The sequence below is a fragment of the Zootoca vivipara genome, chromosome 13, assembly GCF_963506605.1.
Source record: "Zootoca vivipara chromosome 13, rZooViv1.1, whole genome shotgun sequence".
NCBI classification, from domain to species: Eukaryota; Metazoa; Chordata; class Lepidosauria; order Squamata; family Lacertidae; genus Zootoca; species Zootoca vivipara.
The window spans coordinates 14,111,897-14,128,832 of record NC_083288.1 but is presented as its reverse complement, the minus strand read 5'-3'; the positions used below and the strand labels follow the sequence as shown (position 1 = coordinate 14,128,832).

At 46.3% G+C, this 16,936-nt stretch overlaps 1 protein-coding gene across 7 annotated transcripts; it reads right to left on the bottom strand.

Annotated features, from left to right (window-relative positions):
* Positions 1–1,681: 1,681 nt before the first annotated feature.
* On the bottom strand, positions 1,682–14,763 carry GOSR2 (golgi SNAP receptor complex member 2). 7 transcript variants are annotated; one of them, XM_060281092.1, is made up of 7 exons: positions 14,666–14,763; positions 8,885–11,217; positions 8,024–8,088; positions 7,360–7,468; positions 5,893–6,025; positions 5,282–5,422; positions 1,682–2,404 (listed from the first exon to the last, which is right to left on the bottom strand). In XM_060281092.1, exons 3-7 carry the CDS (start codon positions 8,061–8,063, stop codon positions 2,243–2,245), a joined length of 585 nt encoding a protein of 194 aa, XP_060137075.1. In that variant the 5' UTR covers positions 8,064–8,088; positions 8,885–11,217; positions 14,666–14,763; the 3' UTR covers positions 1,682–2,242. The 7 variants fall into 7 exon arrangements, 6 of the variants coding, with proteins under 6 accessions (XP_060137075.1, XP_060137076.1, XP_060137077.1 ...); XM_060281093.1 differs by having other exon boundaries at positions 8,885–11,220; positions 14,666–14,756; XM_060281094.1 differs by having other exon boundaries at positions 8,885–8,960; positions 14,666–14,750.
* Between the last annotated feature and the right edge of the window lie 2,173 nt (positions 14,764–16,936).

Genomic DNA, 16,936 nt, shown 5'->3' with positions numbered 1-16,936 from the left:
GAAGGAATGGATGGAACCAGGTGCTTCCAAATAAGAGAGACTTCTGCTTTTCTTGTTTAGGAAGTTTGGCATCCTAGCTGAAAAGGCCAGATTGCTGGACTCTGATTATTTAGTGCTAATTGTTCATTTGCTCTCGTGATGTTCCTCCTGCATTTCCCTGAAACCTAAAGAGTTAAATACTTATTTAAACAAAAAACACCCATACACAAACTCTCTTGGGAATTCTACCTTAAAAAGAAAAAAAAAGTGACATAACAGCACATCTACAGATGCCTAGAAAACTGCTCAACTATAGATCTCCTCTTAAACACAGCACCCAATTTTCCAAAGAGGGAAGGAAAGGCACTTCAGTTTGAAGAGGAAAAGGGTAGGCAAGGAACGCCCGGGGGGGGGGGGGAGTAGAGTGAAGAAACCGCAGCTAAGTTGAATGTTTACCCTGGCTATTTTGGAGCCGTTTTTAATCTGCTTGAACCAAATCAAACACTGTTGATATCAGTTTGAATGGAGCAAGAATCAAATACGGAATTATAAAGGAACGGGGCCCAGATAGCGACTCCTACGTGACACTACAATGTGTATTTCAGCGCAAGGCAAAAAGCGGCTCTTGTGCTAATGCGTTTGGGCAGGGGTGGAAAACGCTCCACGCTGCAACCCCTGATAACACAGCGATTAAGTGGGGATGTGCAGCACAGCCTGCAAGTATGGGGATCTGCAACCAGAAGAGAACGTGCCAACTGTTCGGGGTGTGTGTGTGTGTGTGTCCTCAAACCTGAGCACATGGCACAGCCTTCCTCAGGTCTCCTGCAGTTTACAGAGCCTGCTTTCCTGGCTGCATCGAGGGGTAACATCTCTGCGTGTTTATCTCTAGCTACATATAAGCAGAGAGGGTACTACTGCCCAGCTTCCGGGTTTTGCCTTTTCCTGTTGCACAAACAAAAGGATTCATGAGAAACGTTCCTTTTTAACCGGGCCTTTGGTTGATCTGGTTTTCATCCTATGCCCTTTTAAAATGTGTTTTTTTGGGGGGGGCAGCTATTGGGTTGTTGTTTTTGTTTCTGATGTATTTTGTGGTTTTATATCTTGATTTTATTCTGTGAACTGCCCTGAGACCCCTGGGTATAGGGTGGTATGTAAATTTAATAAAAATAAAATGAGATATTTTGAGATGGGGGCAGGTTACAATGCAGCGCTATATGCATTTGCCTGTGAGTCAGTCAATCGTGTTCAACGGAATTTATGGCATTGCCATTGTAATCTCGAGAGTCATTAAAGCCAGGTTTCATCTTTGTAAGCCTCCACTTGTACCCATGAAGACTAGAAACTTTTAAAATTAAAAACTGAGGATCTCATATCCTTTGCTGTTGTGCAGGGTGCTTGCTACAGTCTATTATTTGTGCAGTGACCCAGTGGCCCCCATTGTGATAAAACCTTTTTTTATAAGTGCCTTTTGCAAGTATCTTTGCAAATATATTATACTTCCAATGGCAGCCAGGATGTCCCTGTAGAAACTTACATACTGAGCCGGCAGTTCTGCCCCAAAACTTTTGCACCAAGAGCTAGCTTCCGCAGGGTGACTGCGGCCAACCATTACCCTGAATATTTTACTATTGTTCAAAAATTAGTTACCTTGCTGTCTAGCCTTCGTGATCTGCTTATTCTAAATAAGAGGCAGGCACACGGCTTCCGAAAAAGAAGATCTTTTTGGCCCATGAAGATTTCGACTTGTTTCAGCCATGGCAGGAAAATACTCTCCTTGCCTCCTAGGACTATATTAAGGTAAAATAAATCAAAACCGCTCAGCTGACCACAACGTTCACATATGTAACCTGGTTCATAAGAATACCAAGAGGGTCTGCAGTTCCACGGACTGCCCAGTCGTTGGGAGTTTTCTCATAGATTCCGTCACGATTGCACGGGGGTTCTGTGACCACATGAATGTGCACCGCTCATGTGAGCAGTGCATGACAACCGCATGCCAATGTCTGCTAAACCTGTGTGGGGCACAGACAGACAGCCAACCACCTGGCTGAAGAATTACACTGCATCTCGGCGCCGTGTGGCTTTGTAAGCACCCCTTCAGCACCAAGCGCCTGAGTCCACGTATGCTAAATCTGAGCCATCTCACGATGCCGTAAGGAGAGAACGTGACCAGTCCGGGAGGCAGGAGGTTCGCCGTTACGCTGGGAGTCTATGAAGAAAGGCAGTCAGTCCATCACAGTCCGCTGGGAAGTTCTCTCGCCGCTCACGTCAGGTACTGCACCATGAGGAACATGAGCACGCAGGTCACGATCATGCCTCCGATCATGAAGTACTTATCCTGAAAGGCACGTTTCTCAATGAGGCGCATGACTGTGTTGGATAAGCCGAGCATGTTTGCAACATCCAGGATTTTCTTCTGGGTGCCCTGAAGGTGAGAGAGAGAGAGCAAGAGAGAGAAGTGGCAACGTTAGGGAAACAAACAGGCAGACTCTCTGAATGGCTTCGGCATCCTCCAGTGTCAGATGTTGTTTACTGAGAATCACAGAATTGTAGAGTTGGAAGGGCCCCACACGGTAATCTAGTCCAACCTCCTGCAATGCAGGAATCTCAGCTAAAGCATCCATGACAAGTGGCCATCCAAGCAGAATGAGCTTTTACAGAACAAGGACTTGCTTTCTACAATCCCTCTGAATTGCAGGGCCCACTCCACCTTCCCATCTCCTTTCCTCCGCCTCCATATTCCCCTGCTGATCTTCTGTTGTCAGAATCTGGTTAGGTTTAGCATGCCATCCCAAAACCATGCGGCTGCTCAATACTTTCAACACTTAATTTTTTTTTTGGGGGGGGGGAAGGGGAAATGTGGAACCCTCTGTTTGATTTAGCAGTTTCCTTTCCGGTGACACTCTGTTTTAGACAAATGGACATACTGGTTGTTGTTTTTTTAAAAAAATGGCAGTACCAGTGCTCACACAAAGCATCTTAGGCTGGGTAGCAACAGGGTTGTGGGTCATGCCCATATGCTGGAAGGTCAGTGCTAGAGAGGCACAGCTCTCATCAGGAAAGCACAACCTGTCCCATGGCTATCACCCATCTGCTTTTCCATGCAGGTTTTACCTGTGCTCCGATAGGACCAGGAAGCAGGAGGAGGACCAGCCTTCCACCAATCAGAATCAGCACAGTAACAAACAAATAAAGGTATACGGCCCCTCCCTTCATCAGGAGTCAGAAATCACGGGTAGGCCAGGGGGATATGGAACAATACGCCGCAGTGGATAATGCCTTTTTTAAAAGAAAGAAAACTTGGTGGCCAAATTCCATATACAGTGGTACCTCGGTTCTTGAATGTAACCTTTTCCGGAAGCCCATTCGGCTTCCAAAACGTTCGAAAACCCATTGGTTGCAAGAGCTCCTTGCACTCAGCTGAAGCCGCGTCGCATGTTCAGGTTCTGAAAAACATTCGAAAACGGAAGCATTTACTTCCGGGGTTTTTGGCATTCGAGAACCAAAACATTCGAGAACGGAGCTGTTCGAATTCCGAGGTACCTCTGTATTTCACTTTTAAAATTGTGTTTGGTGAAGGCTTTCACTTCACTGAGGTCCTCCCTTAGGAAGCCAGAATTATGCTGCAGTCATGTAATCCTGATGCTTCCTTTTCCACAGGGAATCTGTCCTGGAGCAGTGCCACAATTGGTGTGATGGGAAAATCAGGAGTGGCTCCAAGAACAGCGGCAAAGGCGTGTTTGTTGTGTAGGGCAACAGTGAGAGGAGAGAGAAGAAATGCTACAGCTGTGATACCTCCGTGCTGCCTACTGAGATGCAGCTACACAAAGAATGAGAATTCTCACCCCAGAATTCTGAAAAGGAGCCTTTCACATTTCCCTCTGGAAATATTCAGCCTGTGAGCTTCCATCTAGGGAGACCCATGTCTACATGCTCATCTGATCCGATGTGATTACCAACGGGATGCTAAAAGGCTACAGTTCATTTCCAGGATGACATCACTCCAAAATGAACATTCAAGCCCGCAAGGTCACATCCTGTAACGCCTTAAGAGGCGAGAGACTGCTGGAGTGGGTGTTTGGACAGCTGCGTTCCAAGCGGGGCCAGGGCAGCACAGGGAAGCGGTTTCTCTAGCTTGGCAGGAATCTCAGGGGTTGCCCGGTGGCTCGAGCCTACCACACCCAGCCTGCTTCTTCCAGAGGAAAAGGGCTGGGGTTGGAATAAAAAACAGGCACGGGGTTCGGAAATGGCATTTACGTCAGCGGCTACCAAGGACACTTGAGCTCTTAACCTCTGCACAGCAGGGAGTGGCGGCTGGGGAGACAATAGCACCCGGCGTGGCTTAGGGACCCCAGAAGCTGCGTGCCATTGATAGTGGGGTGCTCAGAGAACAGGGCAGAGAGATGGGAAGAAGACCCTGAGGGTAGAAAGTGATGGAGATGCAAGGAGGCAGAATGACTGGTCGAAGGGTGGAAGGAGACCAGCGCCAGCAGTAGCTAGGAGGAGGGCAAACAGTGGAGTGAAGGAACGGTGGGCCAATGAGAAACGGGAAGGTGGGGAAAACCTCATATGCACATCGCCTCGCTCTTTTTAGGAACCGCTGGCATGGAGGATCCTAATTCACGACAGGTTTTGGGTAGGATAGGCAACCTTCAGGTTCTCTTTTAATTCACGAGAAGCTGCCTTATACCAGGAACAGAGGAATTATCCATCTTAGCCTTTTGTTGTCTGCTCTCCCCATGGTCTCAGGCAGATCCTTTTAACAGGTAGAGCCAAGGTCTGAACCTGGGACCCCCTGCATGCAAAAATATTTTCCCCACCCCACCCCCAGTTTGCCCCATCCCTGGACAGATACTCAGAGCTTCTTATCCAGGAGCAAATTTGCAAAACTCTGTCCAAATTTGCAGCAGTGCACAACAAAGCTACAAGCAACCCCGACAGGCTGAATTAATGCTACGTTCGGAAAATGTGGAATTTGGGTGTATCCGAAAGCCTCGAGTGGCGGGTTCAAAAGGGGCAGAAGCTGGGCTTTGAAAAACAGAGGAGTGACAGGATGACCGAGGAGAGGCTGGAGAAGAGACATAGAGGGCGAGAATGAAGAGACCCTGCTTTTGAGTTTTACTTTTCAGAATTTTGGGAAGTTATCAGAATTAAAAGAGGGGGGAGAAGAAAAAGTGGGTACCTACTCCCCATATACTATGTATGTATGTATGTATGTATGTATGTATATATATATATATATATATATATATATATATATATATATATATATATAAAGCTGAAGGTCCCATCCTAGGCCCACCTTTAATGTGACTCTCTGATCCCTCAGGCCCTGCAGAATGCTGGTCCCACTGCCAATGAGATCGTCCATGCCACGGTGAGCATTTTGGAGGGACTCGTTATGCTGCAAGGTTTCATCGATCGGAATGGTGGTGTCAGAATCCTGCAAAGGGGGAGGAGGGAAGGGAAGCATCTTGGTTATCTTTCCTTGGCACTCTGAACCCAGAAGGACAAGGGTGTCAACAAAAGCCCATGTTTTTGTTTTTAAAAAAGAATTGGCATTATTCTACAGCAGTGAAGTTCAAATATTCGGTCCTTACATTTTCCCACATAGGTCTGACTGCTACAAAATCCCTGTGCATTCCGAGGACCACCGATGGGTTGAGCTGCCGCTCCATGTGTCCTCAAAGACTAAGAAAACTCCCCATGTATTACAGGAGAAGATTGGCAGTGGCGGGAAAGTTGCCTCGTGTGAGTTTGGGAATCGTTACTGATCTTCTTAGTGCTAAACCCCATGATTTCTTCCCACCCAAAAAGACCCCATTTGAGAACGACAGCTGTTAGATAGAACATTGGGACATGGGAGGGAGGCGAATATTAGCACAAATCCACTGGTTTTACGGGAGGACATACGTTAGTGGTGAATGTTCGGGCCAGAAGCTCCTCCCGCTGCCTCTCTTGCTGCTCCCGTGCGTAACGCCGGTGCTGGAAGTTCCTCAACGCCGTCTGCAGGTGCTGGATGTCGTATTTCAGCTGGTCGACTCGTCTGAGAACGATAAGTCACGGAAAGGAGGAAGAAAGCCATGAGCTTTGATTTTCATATAAATACAAGAACAACGTCTAGCTACAGTAACTTGTCTGGTGGTAGATTCTTATTAAGTTTCATGTGCAGTACACAAGCAATATAGTCGTACCTTGGAAGTCGAACGGAATCTGTTCCAGAGGTCCGTTCGACTTCCAAAACATTCAGAAACCAAAGCACGGTTTTTGATTGGCTGCAGGAAGCTCCTGCAGCCAATCGGAAGCCGTGGAAGCCCTGTCAGACGTTCGGGATCCAAAGAACCTTTGCAAACCAGAACACTCACTTCCGGGTTTGCAGCGTTCAGGAGTACCAAGGCGTTTGGGATCCAAGGTACGACTGTACATTTATTAATGCATTATGAATTCAAGTATAGTCTCCACAGAGATTCTTGCACTGTGGGTGGAATAAAAGTATATTCTGTCTTATTTATAAAGGAAAAGAAAGGAAGCCAAGTCTTGCCAAAAGTGTCTGTCTTTGAAGTGCCTTTAATTACCCTTCTGTGGCGAGTGAGGCATTACGATAGACTCAGAGCTACGTTATTCCAAATATTATTTACCCAGATTTCAATGGGGATTTCTATGGGTTGTTTCCAATATCAGGCTATTGTGAATCGGGCTTCTGATAATAGAAAAAAGCACACACTAAATCTCTGCATTTAAGGCTATTGTTTACATTTGAGTCTAATGAGAATAAGGCAAGAGCTGAATCGGGTGGAAGGGATCGCTGTGCAATTTTGGAAATCATGTGAAACACCTTTTCCTAAAAGGAGCATGCTATCATGCAACTCCACCAAGCATGAAAACATGAACCTATCACTCTGCAGCCTTTCCAGAACAGATGAGAGATGCTAGTGTTTATTTTGGCTAGGCAAGTCCAGTGCCAGCGAAATATCATTTTAAGCGAAGCCTCTTGAAGACGAGCAGAGATTGTTTGTAGGGCTGTGTTGTGCCACTTATGATCTGCAATTATGACCCCCAAGTCTCTTTCCCATACCACCCAAAAGGCTTCCTGTATCAGCAGGTTTCTTAAGAGCTCGATTGTAAGCTGCCTTCAAGTTCTTTTGGAAATCAGTGCAATTAAGAAAACATTCACCGGCACAAGAAAGAGAAAAGCCTGCCACGTAGCCTGATCTGTTCATAATAATGAATTTATTGCCCTGCACCTTCTCTCCCATATGGAAGGCAGCAAGCAATGCAGTACCATAACAACAACCCCAACCACAACTTGCCCCAAGGACAGGTCAGAAGGCTGCACTAATATATGTCCCAAGACACAAGAAGTAGTTTAAGGTAACTCACAGCTTGGCATTCTGCCGCTTGCTAGGAGGCTCCTTGTTACAAAAGATTTCCAACCGTTCCAAGTTGCTGAAGATCCTGTCTATTCGCGCCTGGATTTCGTTCTCCACCACTGAAAGAGGAGATGGGGGGGGGGAGGTAAGAAACATCAGGGCTAGGTGGCCACTCGCTGTTTTAACCAGCACAATACCTTCTTGCCAGTCTTTGCTAGTTAAGCCTTGCCCTGCCCACGCTGTGTGAAATGGGAGATTTCTACCAGAGAAAGCGGAAGGTGCTCATGTTCCTAGCACCACCCATCATGGAGCTAGGTGGAGAAGGCAATTTACACCACTGGGCTAATGAGAATATAAAAACTCTACCATCCATGGCTTTCCCCATATCCTACCCTTCACTCAGTACAGCAAAATGGAATCAGAGACTTGTAAGTCTGAAGGGACCCAGAGGGTCATCTATTTCAAACCCCTGCAATGCAGGAATCCTGCCCACAGCTGTCCCTGGGTGGGCTTGAACTTCCCACCTTCTGGCTAACAGCCATATGCACAGACCCATTGCACCACCTAAAGGTCAAAACATATTAATGGTTCCACTTGGGCACATATTGGAAACACAGGTCAGGGAGCACTGGCCAAGCCAACAGTGAGGTTATCCTCTTCCATTAATTACTCACAGTGGACTGACTGCTTGTCTGATGTCTCGAGGCGGCCCATGTATGATTGGACCTCATGGACCTGCCTGTTGAAAAGAAGAAAAGTTCTAGTCAGTCACAAGGCTTCCGGCAGAAAAGGAGGATTTCTCAAGAAGGCAAACACACAGCAGAAATGAATCATCAGTGCTCAGAGCAATCAGAATATCGAAGTAAAAGCCAAAGTAAAAATACTGTGCAAATCAAGGGTAACCAACCTGATATTCTCCACATGTTGCTGGACTACAACTCCCATCATCCCCGACAATGCGGGCTGGAGCTGATGGGAGTCCAACAACGTCCACAGCCACAAGGCACTATGATGGCCATCCTGGCAGTATGTAATCTCATACAGTGGTGCCTCGCTAGACGAATTTAATTCGTTCCACGGGTTTTTTCTTATAACGAAAAATTTGTCTAGTGAATCCCATAGGAATGCATTGAATTTTTTTTTTTTGAATTTCTTTTTGCCCATAGGAACGCATTAATTGAATTTCAATGCATTCCTATGGGAAACCGCGATTCGCTAGATGAATTTTTCGTAAAACGGATTTGTCTAGCGAGGCAACCTCCGCTCGAAAAATCCTTTCGTTAAGCAGAAATTTCGTTAAGCAGGGCATTCGTTAAGCGAGGCACCACTGTACTTTGCAGAACATGTTTCCTAAACATTTCTAATATATAGTGGTACCTTGGTTCTCGTATGTAATCCGTTCCGGAAGTCCATTCGACTTCCGAAACGTTCAAAAACCAAGGTGCGGCTTCCAATTGGCACAGACGACCCGGAAACCTTAGCCGACAACCGCATCGGACATTCGGCTTCTGAAAAAACGGTCGAAAAACACTTACGTCTGGGTTTTCGGCGTCCGGGAGCCGAAATGTTCAAGTACCAAGGCACTCGAGAACCAAGGTTCCACTGTATTCTCTGAAATATTTACAAGGCAACAAGGACACAAGCAAAAGCAGACACACAAAAAGCAATCTGCCTCATCACTTGTGGTAAGAACTGCCTCCAGGTGAACAGAGAGGGAATACAGTGGAACCTCGGTTTATGAACACCTCGGTTTACGAATTTTCAGTTTACGAATGCCGCGGACCCATCTGGATCGGATTAATTCACTTTCCATCACTTTCAATGGGAAAGTTCGCTTCAATTTATGAACAGACTTCCGGAACCAATTACACCCATGCTTCGGGTTAAGTACGCTTCAGGTTGAGTACTCCGCGGACCCGTCTGGAACGGATTAATCCACTTTCCATTACTTTCAATGGGAAAGTTCGCTTCAGTTTATGAACGCTTCAGTTTATGAACAGACTTCCAGAACCAATTGTGTTCATAAACCGAGGTACCACTGTATTTGCAAAAGATGGCACTTCTCTTCTTCTTATGACAGAAATGACTGGCATGGGTGTGGGGGAACGGGTTGGGTTTTTTTAAAGGCCACAAATTTATACAGTCTTGCTGACAATGCTGGGTTCACATGAACTTATTTCCATTTTTAGAAATGCACTGCTTCAAAAATTAAGGTTGCAGTGTAACAAACTGATAAAATGTCTGTCAAATCAGTTGATTGGAAAGGCTACAATGCCAGTCCAACCTAAAATCAAATTTGTAATTAGCTACATTCAGGTGACTATCTTTGGGGAAGCATCTATATTTGTGGGCACAAGCATGCTGAGAAATTCATATGCTAACCATATTCTATACCATCATTCTGCCCCCCCCTTAAAATCTAAACAGAATCTTACTCCTTTGACTTGTCTTGTCTTAATATATTTACAAGATAAAAAAATTCCTTCCAATAGCACCTTAGAGACCAACTAAGTTTATCATTGGTATGAGCTTTCGTAAGCATGCACACTTCTTCAGATATATTTACAAGAATTCAATTGAAGATAATTTCAAACAAATTCAAAGTCTGACTTGGAAATTAACATTTTAAACACATTCAATGTGTTTTATTGACACCCCCCCCCCGAATATTTTAGTTCAACCATATTTTGGCTATTGGAAAAATATCTGAAATATTTATGTAGCATGTAGAATTAACACAGCCTATTTTGACCTTCTTTTCTATGTGTGAGTCAAATAAATATGCTATATGAATGAAACCTCAATGTATTTAAGGCAGTAGAATGTTTCCAGATGCAAAGTTGGCTAGAAATCTCTTTCCATTGGCTAAAGGAGCATCCAAATTCTGAATGAACACTCTTGCATTTGCTGTGGGTTACGCCTCAGAGCCTAGGGGCTTGCTGATCAGAAGGTTGGTGGTTCGAATCCCTGCGACGGGGTGAGCTCCCGTTGCTCGGTCCCAGCTCCTGCCAACCTAGCAGTTCGAAAGCACGTCAAAGTGCAAGTAGATAAATAGGGACCGCTACAGCGGGAAGGTAAACGGCGGTTCCGTGTGCTGCTCTGGTTCGCCAGAAGCGGCTTTGTCATGCTGGCCACATGACCTGGAAGCTGTACGCCGGCTCCCTCGGCCAATAATGCAAGATGAGCGCGCAACCCTAGAGTCGGTCACGACTGGACCTAATGGTCAGGGTTCCCTTTACCTTTTTATAAGCAAGAAAGTTAAAAGCTGGGATGTCTCGCTGTGATTATCTGGCACTTCTCTTCGGGATCTCCTCCAAAACAAAGATTGGGAATGGTATGGTGGGAATGGCTCAGCCCTGCCAACTAGAAAACCTGTTTTGGAAACAGACTGATGATATCAGGCCAGAGGCAAAGAAAAGGCAACAGGACGTGGGAGATCAGGTAGGGCAAGGAGGGGAAGAATGCTCTGCCCCACGGGCACCTCCTGGAAACAGATGCATGGCAGAAAAATCACTTGAGCACACCAAGAGAATGACTAAAGATGGGGTCAATAAAAAAGGGAGGGAATTATGAGACTCAGCATCTGACAAAAGAGAAGCAGCTCAGGTGTGCTAGAGCCTGATGAGCAAGACAGAAAGGCTGCAACACAAAGAGCCATTTGCTTTGCAAGCACCTTCTTGGAAATCATCTCAGCCGAGTATCACTGGAGCCTAGACGGGATCAAGGACTGGTTCAGGGGAAGCCTCAGTTGCTGGATGCCAACTCCCATCAGCCCCAGTCAGCATGGCCAATGGTCAGGGGTGCTGAGAGTCCAATGACGTCAACATCTGGAGGGCACCCACTTGGCTACTCCTGGATCTGTCAGTTTCTGCTGGTTTGGGACAGAGAATTGAACGAGATGGTCTTCAGTCCAACTCTTTATGATTTCCTCAACTATATCTAGCTCATTTTCAGTTTAGTCAACACAAACAGGCTCCACCAGGTGATGAAACAAGCATGACAACAGTTTCAGCAATCTCTAAGTCTCCACAACCTTGCTTAACATTTGGAAGGTTTTCAAGAACATGCCAACTCAACATCTGAGCGCATGCCAAAACTGGTATGTCCATGACTAGCTCTGGACATTTTTAAAAAAAGAAAAACACCATGAGGGCATGTAATGTTCTTTTCATCAGATTGTCAAGGTGTGTGGTTTTTAAAGCTTTAAAGATTAAACAGTGTAAGATGCAGGAATGTAGGACTTGGCTACAAAGTTAAGTGCTAGACTGTAGAAGTAGACTTGAACTGCACTCGCCAACATGGTGCCCATGGGCATAACGGCACCCTTGAGGTCTTCCCCTGAACACCCCACTTCATCATGAAATGCCATGGGTTGTTAACTCCCCCAACCCACCGAAAACTACAGAGTAGTAAACGATGAAGTTGGAAGAGTAATGCTCTTTCCCACTTCCTCTTTCAGCATGATATATACTTTTCAAGCTCAGATCAGCAGCTTAACAGAATATAAAGTGTGTGGGGTAAAAGGGAACAAGAAGCAAGTAACCAAAGAGAGAAAAGGAATGGGAGACAGAGAGGAAGGAGGCATATATTGCTGGCGGCCATCTGCCTCAATAGACAATGGAAGAGTGCACCATCAGAGATGAAGTCAAACCGTTGGAAAGATACAGCAGCTGCTGTGGCTGTACAGACCAACATGGGAGGGACATGTTTTATTGCAGCCGGGGCAGATGAAGGAATCTGGTTTCGCTGTTATAGGTGCACACACATAAATGTTTGATCCAGTAAAATAGATCCTCTTGAAATTGCATAACCACCATGATACAACAGGGATTCAACATGCATGAATTCTTATAGATCCTCATAATAGTTCCCCTGAAAACCGCCACCAAGTGATAGGGGACTGTTGTATCCACAAATGTACTCTGTGGTTTGTTGTCGGTTTTAACATCCCATGCCTTGGGGCTGTGGTGGACAAACACCAGCACTGTATTCATACTGTGTGTTGCACCACTTTAAGCTTTAATATAATGGTGAATTTTGAAGGATGCTGTAAATATCATGCAAATTCAAGAGGAGCCATGTTAGTTGCACTGGTTCCAGCTTTTATCCAGACCCCTTGGAAGAGCAAAGGTTCTGTGTGTGCTTACTCAGTCTGGGGCAAGAAAGAGAAGCCAAAGAAGTGGTCCCCATGGTACTCTTACAAGATTCCAAATTTGCCCATGGGTTCAAAAATATTGGCAACCCATTATGGCAAAGAATCACTCTAGGATTAGAAGGGTGATGGCAAAGAAGAGTCAGTTTTAATGAGGCACTGCGTTTAACACTCAGGATGTCAAAAATCTGAAAGCCATCCCTTCCACCCAGGCCAGAGTTGAGTTTGTCAGAAGACAGCTACTACTCAAAGCCATACACAATACAAAAGGAATGTGTTTATGGCTGGGGGGAGGGGGGAATCCACTGTGACCCAGTGCCTAGAGAACAGAGTCTGGATCTTGTGTAGTTTAAACTACACATGCAAATCTGGGTAATCAAAGTACAGCTCAGTCTTAGATATTAATGGCTCAGGAATCACTCTATTAGTTTCAGTCTCGGTTGCCCAGTATCCAAGTGGATGACCTTTGAGTTGTTACAAGGATGAACAAGATACAAGTGAGAAGCCCTCTGCACAGTTCTTATCACCATTTCTCCAAGTGTAAGACCCATACAACTCAATGAGACTTACCTCTGAGTAGACATGGATAAGATTATACAGTAAACAATGGTTAACCATCACCTGACTCCTGCTACCAGGACTACTTACTGCCCTTCTCAGTTATGAAGTCTCTCATAGTAGGTGGGAGAAGGAAAGATTTCCAACAGCAGCCTTCGTGAGAGTCACTAAGGTGGTGATCTCCCTTTTCTTCTACCCTCCAGAGCCCCAAGTGTACCTACCAATTCAATGGTGCTGATTTCGGGCAGAAACAGCTCCAAAGTAGTCCCTATTTGTGAACATCAGTACTTGCCACCTGATGTTACCCTTTGGTGTCCCATATCAATGAATGTTTCCTCCCTTCTTCCCAACATGGTTACTCAGCCTCCTTCCCAAGCTCCATGCTGCCTCCACCTCTACACAAAGAATCACCATCCTTATGCTTTCCTCTCCGCGCTTCCCTCCCAATATGCCCCCAATATCTATCCCCATCCTGCTGTTCACAATCTCCACCCCCGCAGGGCTGTGTTTTCAAAACTTCTTATTTCTGAATTGAAACTGGAGGCCTCCCCAGCGGCTTTTAGCTGCTGAACAAGATTACAATGATGAGCTGCACTATGCTAAAGCTTACTCCATCTGACCCAAAGGCTCTTTGGAACAGCATGGTGAGACAAACGTAACAAAATGGGGTGGGAATAATAACACCCAGGCCTTTTTTTCAGCCGGAACTCACTGGAACTGAGTTCCGGCACACCTTTGGTGTGTTCTGGCACCTCTGTGCGACAGAGACAGAGGGTGGCATAGTGCTCAGGGTTGCGCGGTGGAGGCAGTTTATATTTTTTGCTGCGGCAGTGCGGCAAGACTTTTTTTACAAGTTCCAGCAACAAGTGCCTATGCAGCAGATCTCATGACAGGAAGCAAATCCTCTTGAGCGACAGATGGGCGTGAAACTCCAGTGCATTTGAATGCTGCTCTGTATCCTTACATCTGGCCAACTGCTGCAAAGAAGAACTACTGGCCGCTCTAGCTTTTGCTAGCAGGAGAACTTTTTTGGTGGTGCAAACAGACGCACCCCCACCCACCCTACTTATCAAACACTTCTACCACTGCCTTTGCTGTTCGGCCGAGAATCCGTGACAAAAGCGCCAAGGCTACCCTCCTCCCAATGTGCTTCATATTCAAACGCTGTCGGGCGAATGATTCAGAGACGTTGTGCAAATATCTTTTGGTGGGTAGGTAGGCAGGCAACAGAACAAGGTTACACTTTGTTCAAACTGCCACGGACTTTTTACTTACGTGGCCTTCCACTCAGCCCCTCCTCCTCGATATAAACACTCAGTGCGGACCTAGTACAGCAGGCCTGTTGCTACGATTCACATATACGAACGGGGGGCATATAAATGCAGAATATGAGTTGGAATATTACTGTCCTCCGTCCCATTACCATGGCTACCACTCCCCCCCCACACACACACACCCTGAAACCTCCCTCCAGCCCACGGCTCTCCCTCGGTTTCCCCTCATTTATTGAAACACCTCCGCCCCACCTCCCGAGATGCTCTGGCTACTATTATTATTACTACTACTACTACTACTACTACTGCAACCTCCCGCCCCGCACACGCACTTGTTGGTCTGGTGATAAAGCGCCTCCATGACGGCCGCTCGGCTGACTGGGCTCCCACACAGTTCCCACTCTTGTAACACGTCACCCGGTCCCAGACCGGCGCTTCCGGTTTCCGGCTTGCCGAAGGCCCCCGCCTGTGACGTCACCCGCTCGGCGCCGCCTGCCCCTTTCGGCGCCTGAGCAACTGTTGCAGAGAAAGGAGGGGGCAGAGGCGGGGAGCGGGGCGGAGCTGCCAGAAGAGGCAGCCGGGTTGATTTTGATCAAATCAAGTTGCTGCGCTTTCTAAGCCAGGGTTTTGGATTTACCACCACGCGCAGTTGATTTCAGTCTCTCTCTCTTTTCCTTTCAGCAAAAGCCATCATGCAGTACGTTTTTATATTGGCATGCTCTGCAATCGACATACATGCAGCTGAATAATAACAATAATGGCAAAGTTCATTCCATCTCTCTCCCCCCGTTCTGTACTCAGTCTGCGGGACATTTTTGTTATTTTCATGCACTGAAATGGACACACGCAGCCGAATAATAAACAATAATAATAATAGTGGCGAAGCTTTTTCTTCCTCCCTGTTTTCCTCGTGTAGAATATGATAATGCTATTTGTCCTCTGCTCCAGAGATGCACAGATCTCTAGTAGATCTCTGGGTTAATCTGAAGTAGATCAGCAAGGAGGAGTGCCAACTTGGCCCTGTGACCGTGGGTGCCATGCAGCGTGCATGGCCCTGGCACCGAAATTTGTGGGTGTCCAACCCCTTCATGGGCAATTTTGTGGGCGCTCAGGCCCCCACGGCCCCAGGTAGTTGGCACCTATGTCAGCAAGTATTTCTGATTCCTGGTTGTTCAGGAACGGTGCCAACCAAGCGACTCCTCCAACCCCAGTTGGTACTTTGCTGGAATGAAGATTGGAAAGAGGTGGAAGGGTGTAGTCTAACAGAGTTGCCGCACACAAACTATTAACTCAGTTAAGTTATTCCGTGCATAATTCTTGTTGCATCTGGTATCGGGTTTGTGTGGGTCTCGCAGTTCACTTTAGCCGGTCCTGAAGTTTGCCCGCCGCCACCCTTGTCCACCTTCCATTAAATTCGCTACTGTCGTGATTCTTCTCAGCTCCCCCCCCCCACATGCCCACTCTCATGAAAGGGGAAAATTTATGTGAAGGGCATTCATGCATTTAACAGAACCTCAAGGTTCTAATCCTTATTGTGGCAGTTTAAAAAAGGAAAAGGGCAAGAAACAAAAGGACCAGAAACAGCAATTGGAGATGTGGAAGGGAAAGATTTCTGACTGCCTTGAGGGCACTAATTGATTGCCTGGGTTGAGACAAACAGGAATAAAATATAAACTTAGTTGGTCTTTAAGGTGCTACTGAAGGAATTTTTTTATTTTGCTTCGACTCAGACCAACACGGCTACCTACCTGTAACTAGGAATAAAATAGAATTTCAAATCCAAAACTTTGTCCCACCTGTTGGGGGTGTACACATCCAGTGTGAATGACTATATTTTGCCTGAGTGAACAATTGTGCTCTTTCTGTGCTCTCTTTCCGAATCCCGCCGCTGGAAAGGCATTTGGCCTGGCGGGTGTTGCAAAATGCTGGACCAGAGGGACCTTTTGATCTGCTGCAGCAAGGGAACTCTTATGCTGATGTTTGCCTTGTGAGAACCTAAAATGCTGGGTAATTTCCAAATACCATCTTGGTATTATCTGAAGATAATTGCCTTTCAGGAAATTCATGGCATGACCTTCAACTGCTAATAGATTAAGGAGAAACGTGCCTCTAATTATTCAGCCACAGGTCAAACTGAGGACTTCGCAAATTTACAGGAAATTACCTTTCCACTAATATAACCAACTCCACATTCCTTGACTGTTGCTCCCACCTCCACCCACTTCTGTTCTCCCAACCCCAGCTGGGGCCTGTATGGCCCTTTAGGAGTTGAGAACTAATCCCCACTGATTTTGAAGTGATGTTCTTGTAGGTTGGTCTTTCTCAAGCTCAGCGAACAATGGCTTACCTACAGTCCTGTCCCAGTGAATTAAGTCTCCTTCTTTGGCAATCACTCGTAGCCAAGTAAGATTGTCTTCCATAAACACGGTTTTAACAATGAGTCCATAAGTGACTGTGGAGGCCAATTCTGGATCCACACGTCCTTCCACAGTGGGGACATTAGTTCCCGGGCGGGAGTTGATCACGGTGTGGACTTGCCAATCGTGCCTTCCTCTTAGCACTTTCTCCCTTGCGTCCTGAGTTCGAGCGTCTTCAAAGCCCAA